At 46.0% G+C, this 24373-nt stretch overlaps 1 protein-coding gene and 1 long non-coding RNA gene across 4 annotated transcripts in view; one reads left to right on the top strand and one right to left on the bottom strand.

Annotated features, from left to right (window-relative positions):
• Positions 1 to 24373, top strand: part of LOC106578017 (phosphofurin acidic cluster sorting protein 1) — a 103462-nt gene that overhangs the window by 52425 nt on the left and 26664 nt on the right. For all 3 annotated transcript variants that reach the window (XM_014156551.2, XM_014156550.2, XM_014156552.2), the window contains 3 exons: positions 11298 to 11385; positions 12171 to 12260; positions 12695 to 12820. In XM_014156551.2, coding sequence (XP_014012026.1) covers positions 11298 to 11385; positions 12171 to 12260; positions 12695 to 12820 — 304 coding nt within the window. The remainder of the gene's footprint in view (positions 1 to 11297; positions 11386 to 12170; positions 12261 to 12694; positions 12821 to 24373) is intronic.
• On the bottom strand, positions 22413 to 23098 carry LOC123728629 (uncharacterized). The gene is made up of 3 exons (XR_006760252.1): positions 22958 to 23098; positions 22575 to 22624; positions 22413 to 22449 (listed from the first exon to the last, which is right to left on the bottom strand). It is a non-coding gene; the product is annotated as an uncharacterized lncRNA (long non-coding RNA).

Genomic DNA, 24373 nt, shown 5'->3' on the forward strand with positions numbered 1-24373 from the left:
ACTAATAGTCGTTATAATCGTCTTAATAAATGTTCATTTTCAGGACAAGGGGCATTCAACTTTATAGATATCATTTACCCAATAGCAGTTTTAAATTTTTACATGAAGTGGGTAAAGTTGATGGTCATTTTATGAGCAGAACGGCACCGTTGAGAGGAGAAACTTCATTTCCAAACGTTTGAAGTGGTCAGAACCATTCGTTTTTGAGACAGGTGTCACCAGAGCTGTGTTGTTTACATTAGGTTTATCAGAACTGTGGTGTTTACATTAGGTTTATCAGAGCTGTGTTGTTTACATTAGGTTTGTCAGAGCTGTGGTGTTTACATTAGGTTTGACAGAGCTGTGTTGTTTACATTAGGTTTATCAGAGCTGTGTTGTTTACATTAGGTTTGTCAGAGCTGTGTTGTTTACATTAGGTTTGTCAGAACTGTGTTGTTTACATTAGGTTTATCAGAGCTGTGTTGTTTACATTAGGTTTGTCAGAACTGTGTTGTTTACATTAGGTTTGTCAGAGCTGTGTTGTTTACATTAGGTTTGTCAGAGCTGTGTTGTTTACATTAGGTTAGTCAGAGCTGTGTTGTTTACATTAGGTTTGTCAGAACTGTGTTGTTTACATTAGGTTTGTCAGAGCTGTGTTGTTTACATTAGGTTTGTCAGAACTGTGTTGTTTACATTAGGTTTGTCAGAACTGTGTTGTTTACATTAGGTTTATCAGAGCTGTGTTGTTTACATTAGGTTTGTCAGAGCTGTGGTGTTTACATTAGGTTTGACAGAGCTGTGTTGTTTACATTAGGTTTATCAGAGCTGTGTTGTTTACATTAGGTTTGTCAGAGCTGTGTTGTTTACATTAGGTTTGTCAGAGCTGTGTTGTTTACATTAGGTTTGTCAGAACTGTGTTGTTTACATTAGGTTTGTCAGAGCTGTGTTGTTTACATTAGGTTAGTCAGAGCTGTGTTGTTTACATTAGGTTAGTCAGAGCTGTGTTGTTTACATTAGGTTTGTCAGAGCTGTGTTGTTTACATTAGGTTTATCAGAGCTGTGTTGTTTACATTAGGTTTGTCAGAGCTGTGTTGTTTACATTAGGTTTGTCAGAACTGTGTTGTTTACATTAGGTTTATCAGAGCTGTGTTGTTTACATTAGGTTTGTCAGAACTGTGTTGTTTACATTAGGTTTGTCAGAGCTGTGTTGTTTACATTAGGTTTGTCAGAGCTGTGTTGTTTACATTAGGTTAGTCAGAGCTGTGTTGTTTACATTAGGTTTGTCAGAACTGTGTTGTTTACATTAGGTTAGTCAGAGCTGTGTTGTTTACATTAGGTTTGTCAGAGCTGTGTTGTTTACATTAGGTTAGTCAGAACAGTGTTGTTTACATTAGGTTTGTCAGAGCTGTGTTGTTTACATTATGTTTGTCAGAACTGTGTTGTTTACATTAGGTTTGTCAGAACTGTGTTGTTTACATTAGGTTTATCAGAGCTGTGTTGTTTACATTAGGTTTGTCAGAACTGTGTTGTTTACATTAGGTTTGTCAGAGCTGTGTTGTTTACATTAGGTTTGTCAGAGCTGTGTTGTTTACATTAGGTTTGTCAGAGCTGTGTTGTTTACATTAGGTTTATCAGAGCTGTGTTGTTTACATTAGGTTAGTCAGAGCTGTGTTGTTTACATTAGGTTTGTCAGAGCTGTGTTGTTTACATTAGGTTAGTCAGAACTGTGTTGTTTACATTATGTTTGTCAGAACTGTGTTGTTTACATTAGGTTTGTCAGAGCTGTGTTGTTTACATTAGGTTTATCAGAGCTGTGTTGTTTACATTAGGTTAGTCAGAGCTGTGTTGTTTACATTAGGTTTGTCAGAGCTGTGTTGTTTACATTAGGTTAGTCAGAACTGTGTTGTTTACATTAGGTTTGTCAGAGCTGTGTTGTTTACATTATGTTTGTCAGAACTGTGTTGTTTACATTAGGTTAGTCAGAGCTGTGTTGTTTACATTATGTTTGTCAGAACTGTGTTGTTTACATTAGGTTTGTCAGAGCTGTGTTGTTTACATTAGGTTTATCAGAGCTGTGTTGTTTACATTATGTTTGTCAGAACTGTGTTGTTTACATTAGGTTAGTCAGAGCTGTGTTGTTTACATTAGGTTTGTCAGAGCTGTGTTGTTTACATTAGGTTAGTCAGAACTGTGTTGTTTACATTAGGTTTGTCAGAGCTGTGTTGTTTACATTAGGTTAGTCAGAGCTGTGTTGTTTACATTAGGTTTGTCAGAGCTGTGTTGTTTACATTAGGTTAGTCAGAGCTGTGTTGTTTACATTAGGTTTGTCAGAGCTGTGTTGTTTACATTAGGTTAGTCAGAGCTGTGTTGTTTACATTAGGTTTGTCAGAGCTGTGTTGTTTACATTAGGTTAGTCAGAGCTGTGTTGTTTACATTAGGTTTGTCAGAGCTGTGTTGTTTACATTAGGTTAGTCAGAGCTGTGTTGTTTACATTAGGTTAGTCAGAGCTGTGTTGTTTACATTAGGTTTGTCAGAGCTGTGTTGTTTACATTAGGTTAGTCAGAACAGTGTTGTTTACATTAGGTTTGTCAGAGCTGTGTTGTTTACATTATGTTTGTCAGAACTGTGTTGTTTACATTAGGTTTGTCAGAACTGTGTTGTTTACATTAGGTTTATCAGAGCTGTGTTGTTTACATTAGGTTTGTCAGAACTGTGTTGTTTACATTAGGTTTGTCAGAGCTGTGTTGTTTACATTAGGTTTGTCAGAGCTGTGTTGTTTACATTAGGTTTATCAGAGCTGTGTTGTTTACATTAGGTTAGTCAGAGCTGTGTTGTTTACATTAGGTTTGTCAGAGCTGTGTTGTTTACATTAGGTTAGTCAGAACTGTGTTGTTTACATTAGGTTTGTCAGAGCTGTGTTGTTTACATTATGTTTGTCAGAACTGTGTTGTTTACATTAGGTTAGTCAGAGCTGTGTTGTTTACATTATGTTTGTCAGAACTGTGTTGTTTACATTAGGTTTGTCAGAGCTGTGTTGTTTACATTAGGTTTATCAGAGCTGTGTTGTTTACATTATGTTTGTCAGAACTGTGTTGTTTACATTAGGTTAGTCAGAGCTGTGTTGTTTACATTAGGTTTGTCAGAGCTGTGTTGTTTACATTAGGTTAGTCAGAACTGTGTTGTTTACATTAGGTTTGTCAGAGCTGTGTTGTTTACATTAGGTTAGTCAGAGCTGTGTTGTTTACATTAGGTTTGTCAGAGCTGTGTTGTTTACATTAGGTTAGTCAGAGCTGTGTTGTTTACATTAGGTTTGTCAGAGCTGTGTTGTTTACATTAGGTTAGTCAGAGCTGTGTTGTTTACATTAGGTTTGTCAGAGCTGTGTTGTTTACATTAGGTTAGTCAGAGCTGTGTTGTTTACATTAGGTTTGTCAGAGCTGTGTTGTTTACATTAGGTTAGTCAGAGCTGTGTTGTTTACATTAGGTTAGTCTGAGCTGTGTTGTTTACATTAGGTTAGTCAGAGCTGTGTTGTTTACATTAGGTTTGTCAGAGCTGTGTTGTTTACATTAGGTTTGTCAGAGCTCATTTTCTGAGATGCATTATGATGCATTACGCACTTTTTCAACAAAAATGACAATTATGACAATAACTGTGTCCATGTGCATGACAATTAATCGTTACCCAAAATTCCACAATCGTCACAGCACTAAACATAATCAACGATGACGCCTGGTCAATTCTGACACCAAACCGGGGATTTTAGTTCAGCTGAGCTTTATATTTGACAAATTCCAGAATCCATGAGAACTGTAGTGTACTGTACTGTACTGTACTGTACTGGTATTAAATATGTAATCTGCTGTGTTCCTACAGGACAACACTACATTGGGTTAGACTGACGTTTCTACTGTATTAATACAGTGTTTTTCCCTTGATACATGCAGTCGTTAGACTTTAACAGTTCTATTTTAAAACTGTTGTCAGTTTCCCTTCAAAATGGCTCAGAACCTGGGCCATATTTGATGTTGTTTAATGTCGTCCACCCTCCTCCTCCCTCCTCTCGTTCCATGGCTATCACCTCACACCCATTGAAGAAGCCTTACTGTGTGGTGCGTGTGTGTGTAGATTTGTGTGTGAAAGGATGGTGGTGGCGGGGGCTGATAGCTTGAATCCTGACATGGTGCCCTTTTCAGTTTTCAAATCCCCCAAGAGGCTTATGGGTAGGCTGTACCACCTTTTGGACTCCACACTGAAGGAACCAGGCAACGGTACACCAATCCCCCAGCACACGGCCAGAGTCTGAGGTCAGAGGACTGAAGGAGGGTTAGTGGGTTTGAAGCCCGGACTGTAACAATTAAACCGTGGGCTTGTCTTTCCCCCTGACTGTTGAGGACAATAGGTGTTCGGATGTGTTCCAAACGGTACCATATTTCCTATATATGGAGGACAGACAGAGAGAGGGAGGGAGGGAGGGGGCTTTCTGAAGGTCAGGCAGAATGATTGAGAACATGCACAGGAGGGAAGTGGAAACGTGGGAAGGTATGTGTGTGTCGTGTATGAAACAGATGACACAGCAAGGTCATGTTCCATGGTCGTCTCTGTTACCAAGGGAACCATATTGCACTTGCCTCTGAAAGCCACAATCAAGAATTTAAACCTCCTCCAATAGCCTGTGTGTGTGTGTGTGTGTGTGTGTGTGTGTGTGTGTGTGTGTGTGTGTGTGTGTGTGTGTGTGTGTGTGTGTGTGTGTGTGTGTGTGTGTGTGTGTGTGTGTGTGTGTGTGTGGGTGGGTGGGTGTGTGTGTGTGTGTGTGTAATTTTACAGTTTCATCCATATTTATTCCCTTCTCTACTATGTTCACAAGCCCCATTTCACTCCGACACTATTTCAAATTGATCTGTGCTTCATACGTCAAAATAGGGGATTTATGTTGTTGCAGACAGATGCCTAAGACTTTAGAATACATATCAGTGAGCGAAGAGAATGGATTAGCATTTATTTAGTTGTACATTTAGATTAATTTTAGCATTCATTTCGCGGTACATTTAGAATTCATTTAGCATTAATTTATCTGTACATTTAGAATTCATTTAGCATTAATTGATCTGTACATTTAGAATTAATTTAGTGTTAATGTCACGTCCTGACCATAGAGAGCGCTTATTTTCTATGGTAGAGTAGGTCAGGGCGTGACTGGGGGGTTTATCTAGTTTATTTAGTTCTATGTTGTTTTGGCTCTAGTTTCTTTTTTCTATGTTGGGGTTTTTGTATGATCCCCAATTAGAGGCAGCTGGTCATCGTTGTCTCTAATTGGGGATCATATTTAAGTAGTTGTTTTTCCTACCTGTGTTTGTGGGATATTATTTTGAGTTAGTGCATGTTGCACCTCTGTTGTCACGGTTTGTAGTTTATTGCTTGTTTTGCGAAGTTTCACAGTAAAATAAAAGATGTGGAACGATACCCACGCTGCGCTTTGGTCTCCTTCCTACGACGAATGTGACAGTTAATTTAGCTGTACATTTAGCATTAATTTAGCTGTACATTTAGCGTTAACTTAGCTGTACATTTAGTGTTAATTTAGCTGCACATTTAGCATTAATTTAGCTGTACATTTAGTGTTAATTTAGCTGCACATTTAGCATTAATTTAGCTGTACATTTAGCGTTAACTTAGCTGTACATTTAGCATTCATTTAGCTGTACAATTAGAATTAATTTAGCTGTACATTTAGAATTAATTTAGTGTTCATTTAGCTGCATAAAACACTGGTATTTTCTGTGGTATTTCAACAGGCAAGTGGCTAAAACTCATGGCAAACGCATGCATGTATGCGCACACACACACACACACACACACACAAGAAGAGTACCATTTATGAGAACAGGGATCCTTTGTGTTTTACAAGTCAGTCTGACCCGAGTGTCAGGAGACAGGGAGGGGAGTGGGAAAGAGCGAGAGAGGCAGATGGAGAGGGGGAGAAGGAGAGTGAGAGAGGGGGAACAGAGAGAGGGGGAGTGAGATTGGGAGTGAGAGAGAGAAGGGAAAGAAAGCGAGCGAGAAGGGAAAGAGAGCGGGGGAGAAAGAGAGTTGATAGCTGGGGTATGCTATCAGTGAGTGATGTCTCTCTAAGGTAGAAGCCTCATATACAGACAGACAGTCGATGAGAGAGGCAGAGTCTCACGCTAGGAGAGAGCAGGAGAGAGCTGTCGTAGTAAAGATTAGGCATACAGGGCCTGTATTCACAAAGCGTCTTAGAGTAGGACTGCTGATCTAGGATCAGTTATTGTTTTAAATCATTATTAGTATTATTATATGGACAGAGGGGGACCTGATCCGAGATCAGCACTCCTACTCGGAGACACTGTGAATATGGGCCTCCATACCAGAGACTTTATTGTGAATTTGGCTCATGACTGTGGACTGTCTGTAATTCAAATTGACGTGATGGAGGTTTTTTGGTATGCTCACTTTGTAATTTCATGGACATTTTTGATGATACTCCATGTCATAAAGTGGTTATGATTATACCCTTTAATCACGGTAGCCTGGTGGCTAGAGCGTTGGGCCAGTAACTGAAAAGTTGCTAGATCGAATCCCCGAGCTGACATGGTGAAAATCTGTCGTTCTGCCTCTGAACAAGGCAGTTAACCCACCGTTCCTAGACCGTCACTGTAAATCAGAATATGTTCCTAACTGACTTGCCTAGTTAAATAAAGATAGAATAGAAATATTTGGTCATAGTTCATCATGAATATTAACAGGAAGTAAGTAGGATGTCCTTGATAAACTACCGTCAGCTTTCTTGATTCATCCTCATTTTATTTAAGAAAGGTTAAATAAATCAATAGAATGATGTAATAGCACACTGATCATCAACCCTCAGACAGTCTGGTGTTTTAACTTCCTGGTTCTTCTGTTTTACACATGCCTGTCTTTCTTCTGTAACCATACCTCAACTTCCAGTCCATGGCAGCATTCTAACTATACTCAACTTCCTGTCCATATCAGCATTCTAACTATCCTCAACTTCCTGTCCATATCAGCATTCTAACTATCCTCAACCTCCTGTCCATATCAGCATTCTAACTATCCTCAACCTCCTGTCCATATCAGCATTCTAACTATCCTCAACCTCCTGTCCATATCAGCATTCTAACTATCCTCAACCTCCTGTCCATATCAGTATTCTAACTATCCTCAACCTCCTGTCCATATCAGCATTCTAACTATCCTCAACCTCCTGTCCATATCAGTACTCTAACTATCCTCAACCTCCTGTCCATATCAGCATTCTAACTATCCTCAACCTCCTGTCCATATCAGCATTCTAACTATCCTCAACCTCCTGTCCATATCAGCATTCTAACTATCCTCAACCTCCTGTCCATATCAGCATTCTAACTATCCTCAACCTCCTGTCCATATCAGTACTCTAACTATCCTCAACCTCCTGTCCATATCAGCATTCTAACTATCCTCAACCTCCTGTCCATATCAGCATTCTAACTATCCTCAACCTCCTGTCCATATCAGCATTCTAACTATCCTCAACCTCCTGTCCATATCAGCATTCTAACTATCCTCAACCTCCTGTCCATATCAGCATTCTAACTATCCTCAACCTCCTGTCCATATCAGCATTCTAACTATCCTCAACCTCCTGTCCATATCAGCATTCTAACTATCCTCAACCTCCTGTCCATATCAGCATTCTAACTATTCTCAACCTCCTGTCCATATCAGCATTCTAACTATCCTCAACCTCCTGTCCATATCAGCATTCTAACTATCCTCAACCTCCTGTCCATATCAGCATTCTAACTATCCTCAACCTCCTGTCCATATCAGCATTCTAACTATCCTCAACCTCCTGTCCATATCAGCATTCTAACTATCCTCAACCTCCTGTCCATATCAGTATTCTAACTATTCTCAACCTCCTGTCCATATCAGCATTCTAACTATCCTCAACCTGCTGTCCATATCAGCATTCTAACTATCCTCAACCTCCTGTCCATATCAGCATTCTAACTATCCTCAACCTCCTGTCCATATCAGCATTCTAACTATCCTCAACCTCCTGTCCATATCAGCATTCTAACTATCCTCAACCTCCTGTCCATATCAGCATTCTAACTATTCTCAACCTCCTGTCCATATCAGCATTCTAACTATCCTCAACCTCCTGTCCATATCAGCATTCTAACTATTCTCAACCTCCTGTCCATATCAGCATTCTAACTATCCTCAACCTCCTGTCCATATCAGTACTCTAACTATCCTCAACCTCCTGTCCATATCAGTATTCTAACTATCCTCAAACCCCAACACAGTGTTTCTATGACCAGTCCCAAATCCATCCATACTCCCTACCTCCTATCCCCTATCCCCTACTTTCTATCCCCTACTTCCTATCCCCTACTCCCTATCCCCTACTCCCTGCTTCCTATCCCCTACCCCTTACTCCCTACTCCCTATCCCCTATCTTCTATCTACCCCCTTCTCCCTACATCCTACCCCTTACTCCCTATCCCCTACTCCCTATCCCCTACTCCCTATCCCCTATCCTCTATCTACTCCCTACCCCTTACTCCCTATCCTCTATCTACCCCCTTCTCCCTACCCCCTTCTCCCTACACCCTACCCCTTACTCCCTACCCCCTACTCCCTATCCCCTACTCCCTATGCCCTATCCTCTATCTACTCCCTACCCCTTACTCCCTATCCTCTATCTACCCCCTTCTCCCTACACCCTACCCCCTACTCCCTATCCCCTACTCCCTATCCCCTACTCCCTATCCCCTATCCTCTATCTACTCCCTACCCCTTACTCTCTATCCTCTATCTACCCCCTTCTCCCTACACCCTACCCCTTACTCCCTACCCCCTACTCCCTATCCCCTACTCCCTATCCCCTACTCCCTATCCCCTATCCTCTATCTACTCCCTACCCCTTACTCCCTATCCCCTACTCCCTATCCCCTATCCTCTATCTACTCCCTATCCCCTACTCCCTATCCCCTATCCTCTATCTACTCCCTACCCCCTTCTCCCTACCCCTTACTCCCTTTCCCCTACTCCCTATCCTCTATCTACTCCCTACCCCCTACACTCTACCCCCAACTCCTACCCCGTTCTCCGTACACCCTACCCCCTACAACTTACCCCCTACTCCCTACCCCCTACTCCTTAGACCATAGTCCCTACACCCTACTCCCTACCCCATACACCCTACTCCCTACCCCCTACTCCCTATCCCCTACCCCCTACTCCGTACACCCTACTCCCTTCATTCCTACCCTCTACATCCTACCCCATACTCCCTAGTTGTATTAGATCTGAATGGTTAGGATCATTTCCACCTATCAGAGGGCAGATTGTAGCTCGTATTACCATGTACTTATCCAGTCCTAATTATAGCTGTCTTATATTTATCTGACTGACCCTTTCAGACCTACACAAAGTGACTAGAGGGTTGGGGTATGGCTCCACTAACTGGTTCTTTAGGACAATCATTACCCTGCTGTGTCCAGGCCACATTGGCCCTGATGTCTGTCTGCCTGTCTCTGTCTGTCTGTCTGTCTGTCTGTCTGTCTGTCTGTCTGTCTGTCTGTCTGTCTGTCTGTCTGTCTGTCTGTCTGTCTGTCTGTCTGTCTGTCTGTCTGTCTGTCTGTCTGTCTGTCTGTCTTCTCCTCCTATCCCACTCTCATCCTCCCTCTTTCCATCTCTCTGTCCAGGCCAATTTTTTGTTTACGTTATGCCTCTGAGGCCCCAGAGGTGAATAATTCAACACACTGACCTTCTGGTTGGACTGTTCTGTTGTTGGGAGGAGGGGTGGAGGAGGAGGGGTGGGGGAGGAGGAGGGGGAGGAGGAGGGGTGGGGGAGGAGGAGGGTTGGAGGAGGAGGAGGGGTGGGGGAGGAGGAGGGGTGGAGGAGGAGGAGGAGGGGGTGGAGGAGGAGAAGGAGGGGTGGAGGAGGAGGGGTGGGGGAGGAAGAGGAGGGGTGGAGGAGGAGGGGTGGGGGGTGGAGGAGGAGGGGTGGGGGAGGAGAGGTGGGGGAGGGGTGGAGGAGGAGGAGGGGGAGGGGTGGAGGAGGAGGAGGAGGGGGTGGAGGAGGGGTGGAGGAGGAGGGGTGGGGGAGGAAGAGGAGGGGGTGGAGGAGGAGGGGTGGGGGGTGGAGGAGGAGGAGGAGGGGTGGAGGAGGAGGGGTGGGGGAGGAGGGGTGGGGGAGGAGTAGGAGGGGTGGGGGAGGAGGGGTGGGGGAGGAGTAGGAGGGGTGGAGGAGGAGGGGTGGGGGAGGAGTAGGAGGGGTGGAGGAGCAGCCAGGTGAGGGGGCTGAGGGTGAGTGGGGAGGGCTGAGGGTGAGTGGGGAGGGTGAGTGGGGAGGGTGAGGACTGAGTGTGAGTAGGGAGGGCTGAGGGGGAGTGGGGAGGGCTGAGGGGGAGTGGGGAGGGCTGAGGGGGAGTGGGTGAGGGCTGAGGGGGAGTGGGTGGGGGCTGAGGGGGAGTGGGGAGGGCTGACGGGGAGTGGGTGAGGGCTGAGGGGGAGTGGGGAGGGCTGAGGGGGAGTGGGGAGGGCTGAGGGGGAGTGGGTGAGGGCTGAGGGGGAGTGGGGAGGGCTGACGGGGAGTGGGTGAGGGCTGAGGGGGAGTGGGTGAGGGCTGAGGGGGAGTGGGGAGGGCTGAGGGGGAGTGGGTGAGGGCTGAGGGGGAGTGGGGAGGGCTGAGGGGGAGTGGGGAGGGCTGAGGGGGAGTGGGGAGGGCTGAGGGGGAGTGGGGAGGGCTGAGGGGGAGTGGGGAGGGCTGAGGGGGAGTGGGTGAGGTCTAGCCTCCATTTACAGTATTTCCTGTAATATTTTGGAAACAATAAGGCCGGTATTGTCAGACATGCTGTGGTTGTGATGGGTTCGTTTGATCGGTTTCCGGAAGCATCCTGATCAGCTGCAGAGCGTGTCTCTGAGGTGTTGACTTTCCTTTCTGATTTTTAGTTCAGCTGTGACTTTAATAACAATTGGAAAAGCTAATGAAAGGTCCCTTCCTTCTCTGTAAAAATGGAGTAGCCAGTGACAGTGTATCCTATACCATAATGGTACATCTGACGTGATGTAATGGGGTTTTCTGTACAGTTTCCTTGTGGAAATGCACAAGTCAGTGACAGTGTGTTCTGTACCATGGATTAACCTAGGATGTTGTTTGTACCTGTATCTCCCTCCTGTCTTCTCGGTGACGTGTTCAGTAGCACATTGGTTAAGTGTTTAATCTAACGTTCCTATAATGTTGTTTGTACATGTTTCTCAGTGTCTCCCTCCTGTGTTCTCCAGGCTGTTCAACCTGACGCTGAAGAAGCTGATCATGTTGAAGGAGCTTGATAAAGACCTCACCTCCGTGGTCATCGCTGTCAAACTACAAGTACTGCTCAGACCTCGCTCTCTTTCTCTCTCTCTCTCTCTTACTCTTTCTCTCTTTCTCTTCTCTCTTTCTCTCTCTATCTTTCTCTCTCTCTCTCTTACTCTTTCTCTCTTTCTCTTCTCTCTTTCTCTCTCTATCTTTCTCTCTCTCTCTCTTACTCTTTCTCTCTTTCTCTTCTCTCTTTCTCTCTCTATCTTTCTCTCTCTCTCTTCTCTCTATCTTTCTCTCTCTCTCTCTCTCTCTCTCTCTCTTTCTCTTCTCTCTCTCTCTCTCTGTTTCTCTTTCTCTTCTCTCTCTCTCTCTCTGTTTCTCTCCCTACCTCTTCTCCTCTTCTGTCTATTCAATGCCCAGCATCTCTCAATTCCTCCTCTCCGTCACTACTCTTGTTCTACTCATTCTCACTCCTCCCTTCTTTTCTCCCTCTCTGTTTCCCCGTGTCCTCCTCCATCCCTCTTCCCTCTGTATGGGGTCGATGAAGGCTGATTGTTTAGAGTTATCTGTGGTACGTCAATGATTATCCTCAACCAGATCTCTCCTTCCTCCCTCCCTCTCTCTTCTCTCTTCCGGTCTTCATCCCCCCTTCTCTCCTTCCTCCCTCCCTCTCTCTTCTATCTCTTCCGGTCTTCATCACCCCCTTCTCTCCTTCCTCCCTCCCTCTCTCTTCTATCTCTTCCGGTCTTCATCCCCCCCTTCTCTCCTTCCTCCCTCCCTCTCTCTTCTATCTCTTCCGGTCTTCATCCTCCCCCCACTTCTCTCCTTCCTCCTTGCCTCCATCTCTTTCCCAGGGTTCTAAGAGGATCCTGAGGTCCAATGAGATATTGTTGTCTTCCGCGGGGCTGACTGAGACAGACCTTCAGCTCACCTTCTCTTTACAGGTAGGTATACTACAGCTGGTTGGTTAGAAACGGCAGACAGGAATGGAGTCTGTTCATAACGACGTTTTTCAACCCAGGGTTTTTGTTTCCTGATCGGGTCAAATGGCCAAGTCATTTGTAACTACATGGGTATTGGGGTTAGTATAGTAGGTGGAACTGGGGTCTTTCCATTGGAAGTTGGCGTGCAGCGCTTCGTGAATGTAGGTTTAGAAAGAGGTTATGTGATCCTGATCAGTCATATCCTGGAGTCAGAGACGGGTCAGAGACGGGTCAGGGACGGGTCAGAGAACAGGAATGTTACGCAGCACTCCAATTATCCCTCCCTCCCGTCCTAATTATACAGGCTGACCATGAGAAGAGGAAGGTCATGATTCACTCTGCATTTCACTCATTTATCACTCCTGACGTGTGTGTGTGTGTGTGTTCCCCCACAGTACCCCCACTTCCTGAAGAGAGATGCCAACCAGCTCCAGATCATGCTCCAGCGGCGTAAACGTTATAAGAACCGAACCATCCTGGGATACAAGACCCTGGCTCTGGGACTCATCAACATGGCTGAGGTAGGAACCCTTACATAACCTCTATTCAACCTTCACTTAATCTCTATTCAACCTTTATTCAACCTTTATTCAACCTCTATTCAACCTTCATTTAATCTCTATTCAACCTTTATTCAACCTCTATTCAACCTCTATTCAACCTTCACTTAATCTCTATTCAACCTTTATTCAACATCTATTTAACCTTCATTTAATCTCTATTCAACCTCTATTCAACCTTCATTTAATCTCTATTCAACCTTTATTCAACCTTAATTTAATCTCTATTTAACCTCTATTCAACCTTCATTTAATCTCTATTCAACCTTCATTTAATCTCTATTCAACCTCTATTCAACCTTTATTCAACCTCTATTCAATCTCTATTCAACCTTCACTTAATCTCTATTCAACCTTTATTCAACCTTTATTCAACCTCTATTTAACCTTCATTTAATCTCTATTCAACCTCTATTCAACCTTTATTCAACCTCTATTTAACCTTCATTTAATCTCTATTCAACCTCTATTCAACCTTCATTTAATCTCTATTCAACCTTCATTTAATCTCTATTTAACCTCTATTCAACCTTCATTTAATCTCTATTCAACCTTCATTTAATCTCTGTTCAACCTTCATTTAATCTCTATTCATCCTTTATTCAACCTCTATTCAACCTTTATTTAATCTCTATTCAACCTTTATTCAACCTTCATTTAATCTCTATTCAACCTTCATTTAAGATCTATTCAACCTTTAGTCAACCTCTAATCAAAATGTAGCTAACAGTCTGTATTTAAACTAGCCTATAGCAAACCCTCTATTTAACTTTTATCCAACCTTCATGTAACCAGTGTCACCTTTATCTAACCTTCAGTAAACCTCCCTGTAACTACAACACTGTCACCTTGTCACCTCCCTGTAACTACAACACTGTCACCTCCCTGTAACTACAACACTGTCACCTTGTCAACTCCCTGTAACTTCAACACTGTCACCTTGTCAACTCCCTGTAACTACAACACTGTCACCTTGTCAGCTCCCTGTAACTTCAACACTGTCACCTTGTCACCTCCCTGTAACTTCAACACTGTCACCTACCTGTAACTTCAACACTGTCACCTTGTCACCTCCCTGTAACTACAACACTGTCACCTCCCTGTAACTTCAACACTGTCACCTTGTCACCTCCCTGTAACTACAACACTGTCACCTTGTCACCTCCCTGTAACTTCAACACTGTCACCGTGTCACCTCCCTGTAACTACAACACTGTCACCTTGTCAGCTATCTGTAACTTCAACACTGTCACCGTGTCACCTCCCTGTAACTACAACACTGTCCACTCCCTGTAACTACAACACTGTCATCTCCCTGTAACTACAACACTGTCACCTCCCTGTAACTACAACACTGTCACCTCCCTGTAACTTCAACACTGTCACCTCCCTGTGACTTCAACACTGTCACCTCCCTGTGACTTCAACACTGTCACCTCCCTGTAACTTCAACACTGTTACCTTGTCACCTCCCTGTAACTACAACACTGTCACCTTGTCACCTCCCTGTAACTTCAACACTGTCACCGTGTCACCTCCCTGTAACTACAACACTGTCACCTTGTCAGCTATCTGTAACTTCAACACTGTCACCGTGTCACCTCCCTGTAACTACAACACTGTCACCCTGTCACCTCCTTGTAACTACAACACTGTCCACTCCCTGTAACTACAACACTGTCATCTCCCTGTAACTACAACACTGTCACCTCCCTGTAACTACAACACTGTCACCTCCCTGTAACTACAACACTGTCACCTCCCTGTAACTACAACACTGTCACCTCCCTGTGACTTCAACACTGTCACCTCCCTGTGACTTCAACACTGTCACCTCCCTGTAACTACAACACTGTCACCTTGTCACCTCCCTGTAACTTCAACACTGTCACCGTGTCACCTCCCTGTAACTACAACACTGTCACCTCCTTGTAACTACAACACTGTCACCTCCTTGTAACTACAACACTGTCCACTCCCTGTAACTACAACACTGTCATCTCCCTGTAACTACAACACTGTCACCTCCCTGTAACTACAACACTGTCACCTCCCTGTAACTACAACACTGTCACCTCCCTGTAACTACAACACTGTCACCTCCCTGTGACTTCAACACTGTCACCTCCCTGTGACTTCAACACTGTCACCTCCCTGTAACTACAACACTGTCACCTTGTCACCTCCCTGTAACTACAACACTGTCACCTCCCTGTGACTTCAACACTGTCACCTCCCTGTAACTACAACACTGTCACCTCCCTGTCACTTCAACACTGTCACCTCCCTGTAACTACAACACTGTCAACTCCCTGTGACTTCAACACTGTCACCTCCCTGTAACTACAACACTGTCACCTCCCTGTCACTTCAACACTGTCACCTCCCTGTGACTTCAACACTGTCACCTCCCTGTGACTTCAACACTGTCACCTCCCTGTAGCTACAACACTGTCACCTCCCTGTAACTACAACACTGTCACCTCCCTGTAACTACAACACTGTCACCTCCCTGTAACTACAACACTGTCACCTCCCTGTGACTTTAACACTGTCACCTCCCTGTAACTACAACACTGTCACCTCCCTGTAACTACAACACTGTCACCTCCCTGTGACTTCAACACTGTCACCTCCCTGTGACTTCAACACTGTCACCTCCCTGTGACTTCAACACTGTCACCTCCCTGTAACTACAACACTGTCACCTCCCTGTAACTACAACACTGTCACCTCCCTGTGACTTCAACACTGTCACCTCCCTGTAACTACAACACTGTCACCTTGTCACCTCCCTGTGACTACAACACTGTCACCTCCCTGTGACTTCAACACTGTCACCTCCCTGTAACTACAACACTGTCACCTTGTCACCTCCCTGTGACTTCAACACTGTCACCTCCTTGTGACTTCAACACTGTCACCTCCCTGTAACTACAACACTGTCATCTCCCTGTGACTTCAACACTGTCACCTCCCTGTAACTACAACACTGTCACCTCCCTGTAACTACAACACGGTCACCTTGTCACCTCCCTGTAGCTACAACACTGTCACCTCCCTGTAACTACAACACTGTCACCTCCCTGTAACTACAACATTGTCACCTCCCTGTAACTTCAACACTGTCAACTCCCTGTAACTACAACACTGTCACCTTCCTGTAACTACAACACTGTCACCTCCCTGTGACTTCAACACTGTCACCTCCCTGTAGCTACAACACTGTCACCTCCCTGTAACTACAACACTGTCACCTCCCTGTAACTACAACACTGTCACCTCCCTGTAACTACAACACTGTCACTCTGTGAAACACTGTCACCTCCCTGTAACTACAACACTGTCACCTCCCTGTAACTACAACACTGTCACCTCCCTGTGACTTCAACACTGTCACCTCCCTGTAACTACAACACTGTCACCTCCCTGTAACTACAACACGGTCACCTTGTCACCTCCCTGTAGCTACAACACTGTCACCTCCCTGTAACTACAACACTGTCACCTCCCTGTAACTACAACATTGTCACCTCCCTGTAACTTCAACACTGTCAACTCCCTGTAACTACAACACTGTCACCTCCCTGTGACTTCAACACTGTCACCTCCCTGTAGCTACAACACTGTCACCTCCCTGTAACTACAACACTGTCACCTCCCTGTAACTACAACACTGTCACCTCCCTGTAACTACAACACTGTCACCTCCCTGTGACTTTAACACTGTCACCTCCCTGTAACTACAACACTGTCACCTCCCTGTAACTACAACACTGTCACCTCCCTGTGACTTCAACACTGTCACCTCCCTGTAGCTACAACACTGTCACCTCCCTGTAACTACAACACTGTCACCTCCCTGTAACTACAACACTGTCACCTCCCTGTAACTACAACACTGTCACCTCCCTGTGACTTTAACACTGTCACCTCCCTGTAACTACAACACTGTCACCTCCCTGTAACTACAACACTGTCACCTCCCTGTGACTTCAACACTGTCACCTCCCTGTAACTACAACACTGTCACCTCCCTGTAACTACAACACTGTCACCTTGTCACCTCCCTGTAACTACAACACTGTCACCTCCCTGTAACTACAACACTGTCACCTTGTCACCTCCCTGTAGCTACAACACTGTCACCTCCCTGTAACTACAACACTGTCACCTCCCTGTAACTACAACACTGTCACCTCCCTGTAACTACAACACTGTCACCTCCCTGTAACTTCAACACTGTCACCTTGTCACCTCCCTGTAGCTACAACACTGTCACCCCCCTGTAACTTCAACACTGTCACCTCCCTGTAACTACAACACTGTCACCTCCCTGTAACTACAACACTGTCACCTCCCTGTGACTTCAACACTGTCACCTCCCTGTGACTTCAACACTGTCACCTCCCTGTAACTTCAACACTGTCACCTTGTCACCTCCCTGTAACTACAACACTGTCACCTCCCTGTGACTTCAACACTGTAACCTCCCTGTGACTTCAACACTGTCACCTCCCTGTAACTACAACACTGTCACCTTGTCACCTCCCTGTGACTTCAACACTGTCACCTCCCTGTAACTCCACACTGTCACCTTGTCACCTCCCTGTGACTTCAACACTGTCACCTCCCTGTGACTTCAACACTGTCACCTCCCTGTAACTACAACACTGTCACCTCCCTGTGACTTCAACACTGTCACCTCCCTGTGACTTCAACACTGTCACCTCCCTGTAACTACAACATTGTCACCTCCCTGTGACTTCAACACTGTCACCTCCCTGTAACTACAACACGGTCACCTTGTCACCTCCCTGTAGCTACAACACTGTCACCTCCCTGTAACTACAACACTGTCACCTCCGTGTAACTACAACATTGTCACCTCCCTGTAACTTCAACACTGTCACCTCCCTGTAACTACAACACTGTCACCTCCCTGTAACTACAACACTGTCACCTCCCTGTAACTACAACACTGTCACCTCCCTGTAACTACAACACTGTCACCTCCCTGTAACTTCAACACAGCCACCTGCCTGTAACTTCAACACTGTCACCTCCCTGTAACTACAACACTGTCACCTCCCTGTGACGTCAACACTATCACCTCCCTGTAACTACAACACTGTCACCTCCCTGTATCTACAACACTGTCACCTCCCTGTAACTACAACACTGTCACCTTGTCAGCTCCATGTGACTTCAACACTGTCACCTCCCTGTGACTACAACACTGTCACCTCCCTGTAACTACAACACTGTCACCTTGTCACCTCCCTGTAACTACAACACTGTCACCTCCCTGTAACTACAACACTGTCATCTCCCTGTAACTACAACACTGTCACCTCCCTGTAACTTCAACACTGTCACCTTGTCACCTCCCTGTAGCTACAACACTGTCACCTCCCTGTAACTTCAACACTGTCACCTCCCTGTAACTACAACACTGTCACCTCCCTGTAACTACAACACTGTCACCTCCCTGTGACTTCAACACTGTCACCTCCCTGTAACTACAACACTGTCACCTCCCTGTAACTACAACACTGTCACCTCCCTGTGACTTCAACACTGTCACCTCCCTGTAACTACAACACTGTCACCTTGTCACCTCCCTGTAACTACAACACTGTCACCTCCCTGTAACTACAACACTGTCACCTCCCTGTGACTTCAACACTGTAACCTCCCTGTGACTTCAACACTGTCACCTCCCTGTAACTACAACACTGTCACCTTGTCACCTCCCTGTAACTACAACACTGTCACCTTGTCACCTCCCTGTGACTTCAACACTGTCACCTTGTCACCTCCCTGTAACTACAACACTGTCACCTCCCTGTAACTACAACACTGTCACCTCCCTGTGACTTCAACACTGTAACCTCCCTGTGACTTCAACACTGTCACCTCCCTGTAACTACAACACTGTCACCTTTTCACCTCCCTGTAACTACAACACTGTCACCTTGTCACCTCCCTGTAACTACAACACTGTCACCTCCTTGTAACTACAACACTGTCACCTTGTCACCTCCCTGTAGCTACAACACTGTCACCTCCCTGTAACTACAACACTGTCACCTCCCTGTAACTACAACACTGTCACCTCCCTGTAACTACAACACTGTCACCTTGTCACCTCCCTGTAACTACAACACTGTCACCTCCCTGTAACTGCAACACTGTCACCTTGTCACCTCCCTGTAGCTACAACACTGTCACCTCCCTGTAACTACAACACTGTCACCTCCCTGTAACTACAACACTGTCACCTCCATGTAACTACAACACTGTCACCTCCCTGTAACTTCAACACTGTCACCTTGTCACCTCCCTGTAGCTACAACACTGTCACCTCCCTGTAACTTCAACACTGTCACCTCCCTGTAACTACAACACTGTCATCTCCCTGTAACTACAACACTGTCACCTCCCTGTGACTTCAACACTGTCACCTCCCTGTGACTTCAACACTGTCACCTCCCTGTAACTTCAACACTGTCACCTTGTCACCTCCCTGTAACTACAACACTGTCACCTCCCTGTGACTTCAACACTGTAACCTCCCTGTGACTTCAACACTGTCACCTCCCTGTAACTACAACACTGTCACCTTGTCACCTCCCTGTGACTTCAACACTGTCACCTCCCTGTAACTCCACACTGTCACCTTGTCACCTCCCTGTGACTTCAACACTGTCACCTCCCTGTGACTTCAACACTGTCACCTCCCTGTAACTACAACACTGTCATCTCCCTGTGACTTCAACACTGTCACCTCCCTGTGACTTCAACACTGTCACCTCCCTGTAACTACAACATTGTCACCTCCCTGTGACTTCAACACTGTCACCTCCCTGTAACTACAACACGGTCACCTTGTCACCTCCCTGTAGCTACAACACTGTCACCTCCCTGTAACTACAACACTGTCACCTCCCTGTAACTACAACATTGTCACCTCCCTGTAACTTCAACACTGTCACCTCCCTGTAACTACAACACTGTCACCTCCCTGTAACTACAACACTGTCACCTCCCTGTGACTACATCACTGTCACCTCCCTGTAACTACAACACTGTCACCTCCCTGTATCTACAACACTGTCACCTCCCTGTATCTACAACACTGTCACCTCCCTGTAACTACAACACTGTCACCTTGTCAGCTCCATGTGACTTCAACACTGTCACCTCCCTGTGACTACAACACTGTCACCTCCCTGTAACTACAACACTGTCACCTTGTCACCTCCCTGTAACTACAACACTGTCACCTCCCTGTAACTACAACACTGTCACCTCCCTGTAACTACAACACTGTCACCTCCCTGTAACTTCAACACTGTCACCTTGTCACCTCCCTGTAGCTACAACACTGTCACCTCCCTGTAACTTCAACACTGTCACCTCCCTGTAACTACAACACTGTCACCTCGCTGTAACTACAACACTGTCACCTCCCTGTGACTTCAACACTGTCACCTCCCTGTGACTTCAACACTGTCACCTCCCTGTAACTACAACACTGTCACCTCCCTGTAACTACAACACTGTCACCTCCCTGTGACTTCAACACTGTCACCTCCCTGTAACTACAACACTGTCACCTTGTCACCTCCCTGTAACTACAACACTGTCACCTCCCTGTAACTACAACACTGTCACCTCCCTGTGACTTCAACACTGTAACCTCCCTGTGACTTCAACACTGTCACCTCCCTGTAACTACAACACTGTCACCTTGTCACCTCCCTGTAACTACAACACTGTCACCTTGTCACCTCCCTGTGACTTCAACACTGTCACCTTGTCACCTCCCTGTAACTACAACACTGTCATCTCCCTGTAACTACAACACTGTCACCTTGTCACCTCCCTGTAACTACAACACTGTCACCTTGTCACCTCCCTGTAACTACAACACTGTCACCTCCTTGTAACTACAACACTGTCACCTTGTCACCTCCCTGTAGCTACAACACTGTCACCTCCCTGTAACTACAACACTGTCACCTCCCTGTAACTACAACACTGTCACCTCCCTGTAACTACAACACTGTCACCTTGTCACCTCCCTGTAACTACAACACTGTCACCTCCCTGTAACTGCAACACTGTCACCTTGTCACCTCCCTGTAGCTACAACACTGTCACCTCCCTGTAACTACAACACTGTCACCTCCCTGTTACTACAACACTGTCACCTCCCTGTAACTACAACACTGTCACCTCCCTGTAACTTCAACACTGTCACCTTGTCACCTCCCTGTAGCTACAACACTGTCACCTCCCTGTAACTTCAACACGGTCACCTCCCTGTAACTACAACACTGTCATCTCCCTGTAACTACAACACTGTCACCTCCCTGTGACTTCAACACTGTCACCTCCCTGTAACTTCAACACTGTCACCTTGTCACCTCCCTGTAACTACAACACTGTCACCTCCCTGTGACTTCAACACTGTAACCTCCCTGTGACTTCAACACTGTCACCTCCCTGTAACTACAACACTGTCACCTTGTCACCTCCCTGTGACTTCAACACTGTCACCTCCCTGTAACTCCACACTGTCACCTTGTCACCTCCCTGTGACTTCAACACTGTCACCTCCCTGTGACTTCAACACTGTCACCTCCCTGTAACTACAACACTGTCATCTCCCTGTGACTTCAACACTGTCACCTCCCTGTGACTTCAACACTGTCACCTCCCTGTAACTACAACATTGTCACCTCCCTGTGACTTCAACACTGTCACCTCCCTGTAACTACAACACGGTCACCTTGTCACCTCCCTGTAGCTACAACACTGTCACCTCCCTGTAACTACAACACTGTCACCTCCCTGTAACTACAACATTGTCACCTCCCTGTAACTTCAACACTGTCACCTCCCTGTAACTACAACACTGTCACCTCCCTGTAACTACAACACTGTCACCTCCCTGTAACTACAACACTGTCACCTCCCTGTAACTTCAACACTGTCACCTCCCTGTAACTACAACACTGTCACCTCCCTGTGACGTCAACACTGTCACCTCCCTGTAACTACAACACTGTCACCTCCCTGTAACTACAACACTGTCACCTCCCTGTAACTACAACACTGTCACCTTGTCAGCTCCATGTGACTTCAACACTGTCACCTCCCTGTGACTACAACACTGTCAGCTCCCTGTAACTACAACACTGTCACCTTGTCACCTCCCTGTAACTACAACACTGTCACCTCCCTGTAACTACAACACTGTCACCTCCCTGTAACTACAACACTGTCACCTCCCTGTAACTACAACACTGTCACCTCCCTGTAACTTCAACACTGTCACCTTGTCACCTCCCTGTAGCTACAACACTGTCACCTCCCTGTAACTTCAACACTGTCACCTCCCTGTAACTACAACACTGTCACCTCCCTGTGACTACATCACTGTCACCTCCCTGTGACTACAACACTGTCACCTCCCTGTGACTACAACACTGTCACCTCCCTGTGACTTCAACACTGTCACCTCCCTGTGACTTCAACACTGTCACCTTGTCACCTCCCTGTAACTACAACACTGTCACCTCCCTGTGACTTCAACACTGTCACCTCCCTGTGACTTCAACACTGTCACCTCCCTGTAACTACAACACTGTCACCTCCCTGTAACTACAACACTGTCACCTCCCTGTAACTACAACATTGTCACCTCCCTGTAACTACAACACTGTCACCTCCCTGTGACTTCAACACTGTAACCTCCCTTTAACTACAACACTGTCCACTCCCTGTAACTACAACACTGTCATCTCCCTGTAACTACAACACTGTCACCTCCCTGTAACTACAACACTGTCACCTCCCTGTGACTTCAACACTGTCACCTCCCTGTAACTACAACACTGTAACCTCCCTTTAACTACAACACTGTCCACTCCCTGTAACTACAACACTGTCATCTCCCTGTAACTACAACACTGTCACCTCCCTGTAACTACAACACTGTCACCTCCCTGGGACTTCAACACTGTCATCTCCCTGTAACTACAACACTGTCACCTTGTCACCTCCCTGTGACTTCAACACTGTCACCTCCCTGTGACTTCAACACTGTCACCTCCCTGTAACTACAACACGGTCACCTTGTCACCTCCCTGTAGCTACAACACTGTCACCTCCCTGTAACTACAACACTGTCATCTCCCTGTAACTACAACATTGTCACCTCCCTGTAACTTCAACACTGTCACCTCCCTGTAACTACAACACTGTCACCTCCCTATAACTACAACACTGTCACCTCCCTGTAACTACAACACTGTCACCTCCCTGTAACTACAACACTGTCACCTCCCTGTGACTACATCACTGTCACCTCCCTGTGACTACAACACTGTCACCTCCCTGTGACTACAACACTGTCACCTCCCTGTGACTTCAACACTGTCACCTCCCTGTGACTTCAACACTGTCACCTCCCTGTGACTTCAACACTGTCACCTCCCTGTGACTTCAACACTGTCACCTCCCTGTAACTACAACACTGTCACCTCCCTGTGACTACATCACTGTCACCTCCCTGTGACTACAACACTGTCACCTCCCTGTAACTTCAACACTGTCACCTCCCTGTGACTTCAACACTGTCACCTCCCTGTGACTTCAACACTGTCACCTCCCTGTGACTTCAACACTGTCACCTCCCTGTGACTTCAACACTGTCACCTCCCTGTAACTTCAACACTGTCACCTCCCTGTAACTACAACACTGTCACCTCCCTGTGACTTCAACACTGTCACCTCCCTGTGACTTCAACACTGTCACCTCCCTGTGACTTCAACACTGTCGCCTCCCTGTGACTTCAACACTGTCACCTCCCTGTAACTTCAACACTGTCACCTCCCTGTCACTTCAACACTGTCATCTCCCTGTGACTTCAACACTGTCACCTCCCTGTAACTTCAACACTGTCACCTCCCTGTAACTTCAACACTGTCACCTCCCTGTAACTTCAACACTGTCACCTCCCTGTGACTTCAACACTGTCACCTCCCTGTAACTTCAACACAGTCACCTCCCTGTGACTTCAACACTGTCACCTCCCTGTAACTTCAACACAGTCACCTCCCTGTAACTTCAACACAGTCACCTCCCTGTCACTTCAACACTGTCACCTCCCTGTGACTTCAACACTGTCACCTCCCTGTAACTTCAACACAGTCACCTCCCTGTCACTTCAACACTGTCACCTCCCTGTAACTTCAACACTGTCACCTCCCTGTAACTTCAACATTGTCACCGCCAGTCAGTCTCTCAAAGTCATTCTGACACATTGACACATGCTATTTCAGTGTGTTTGAATGTTGACAAAACAGCTGTAGTGTAGAGCTGCATGTTGTGTGTGTAGAGTTAACACAGCCAACGTGGGACCAGACTGCAGAGACACACCATGAAACAGAGGATGTTGACTAGACAGATGCTCTGAGAATCAGTCCAGTGAAACAGCC

This window comes from Salmo salar, chromosome ssa18 (genome assembly GCF_905237065.1).
Source record: "Salmo salar chromosome ssa18, Ssal_v3.1, whole genome shotgun sequence".
NCBI classification, from domain to species: Eukaryota; Metazoa; Chordata; class Actinopteri; order Salmoniformes; family Salmonidae; genus Salmo; species Salmo salar.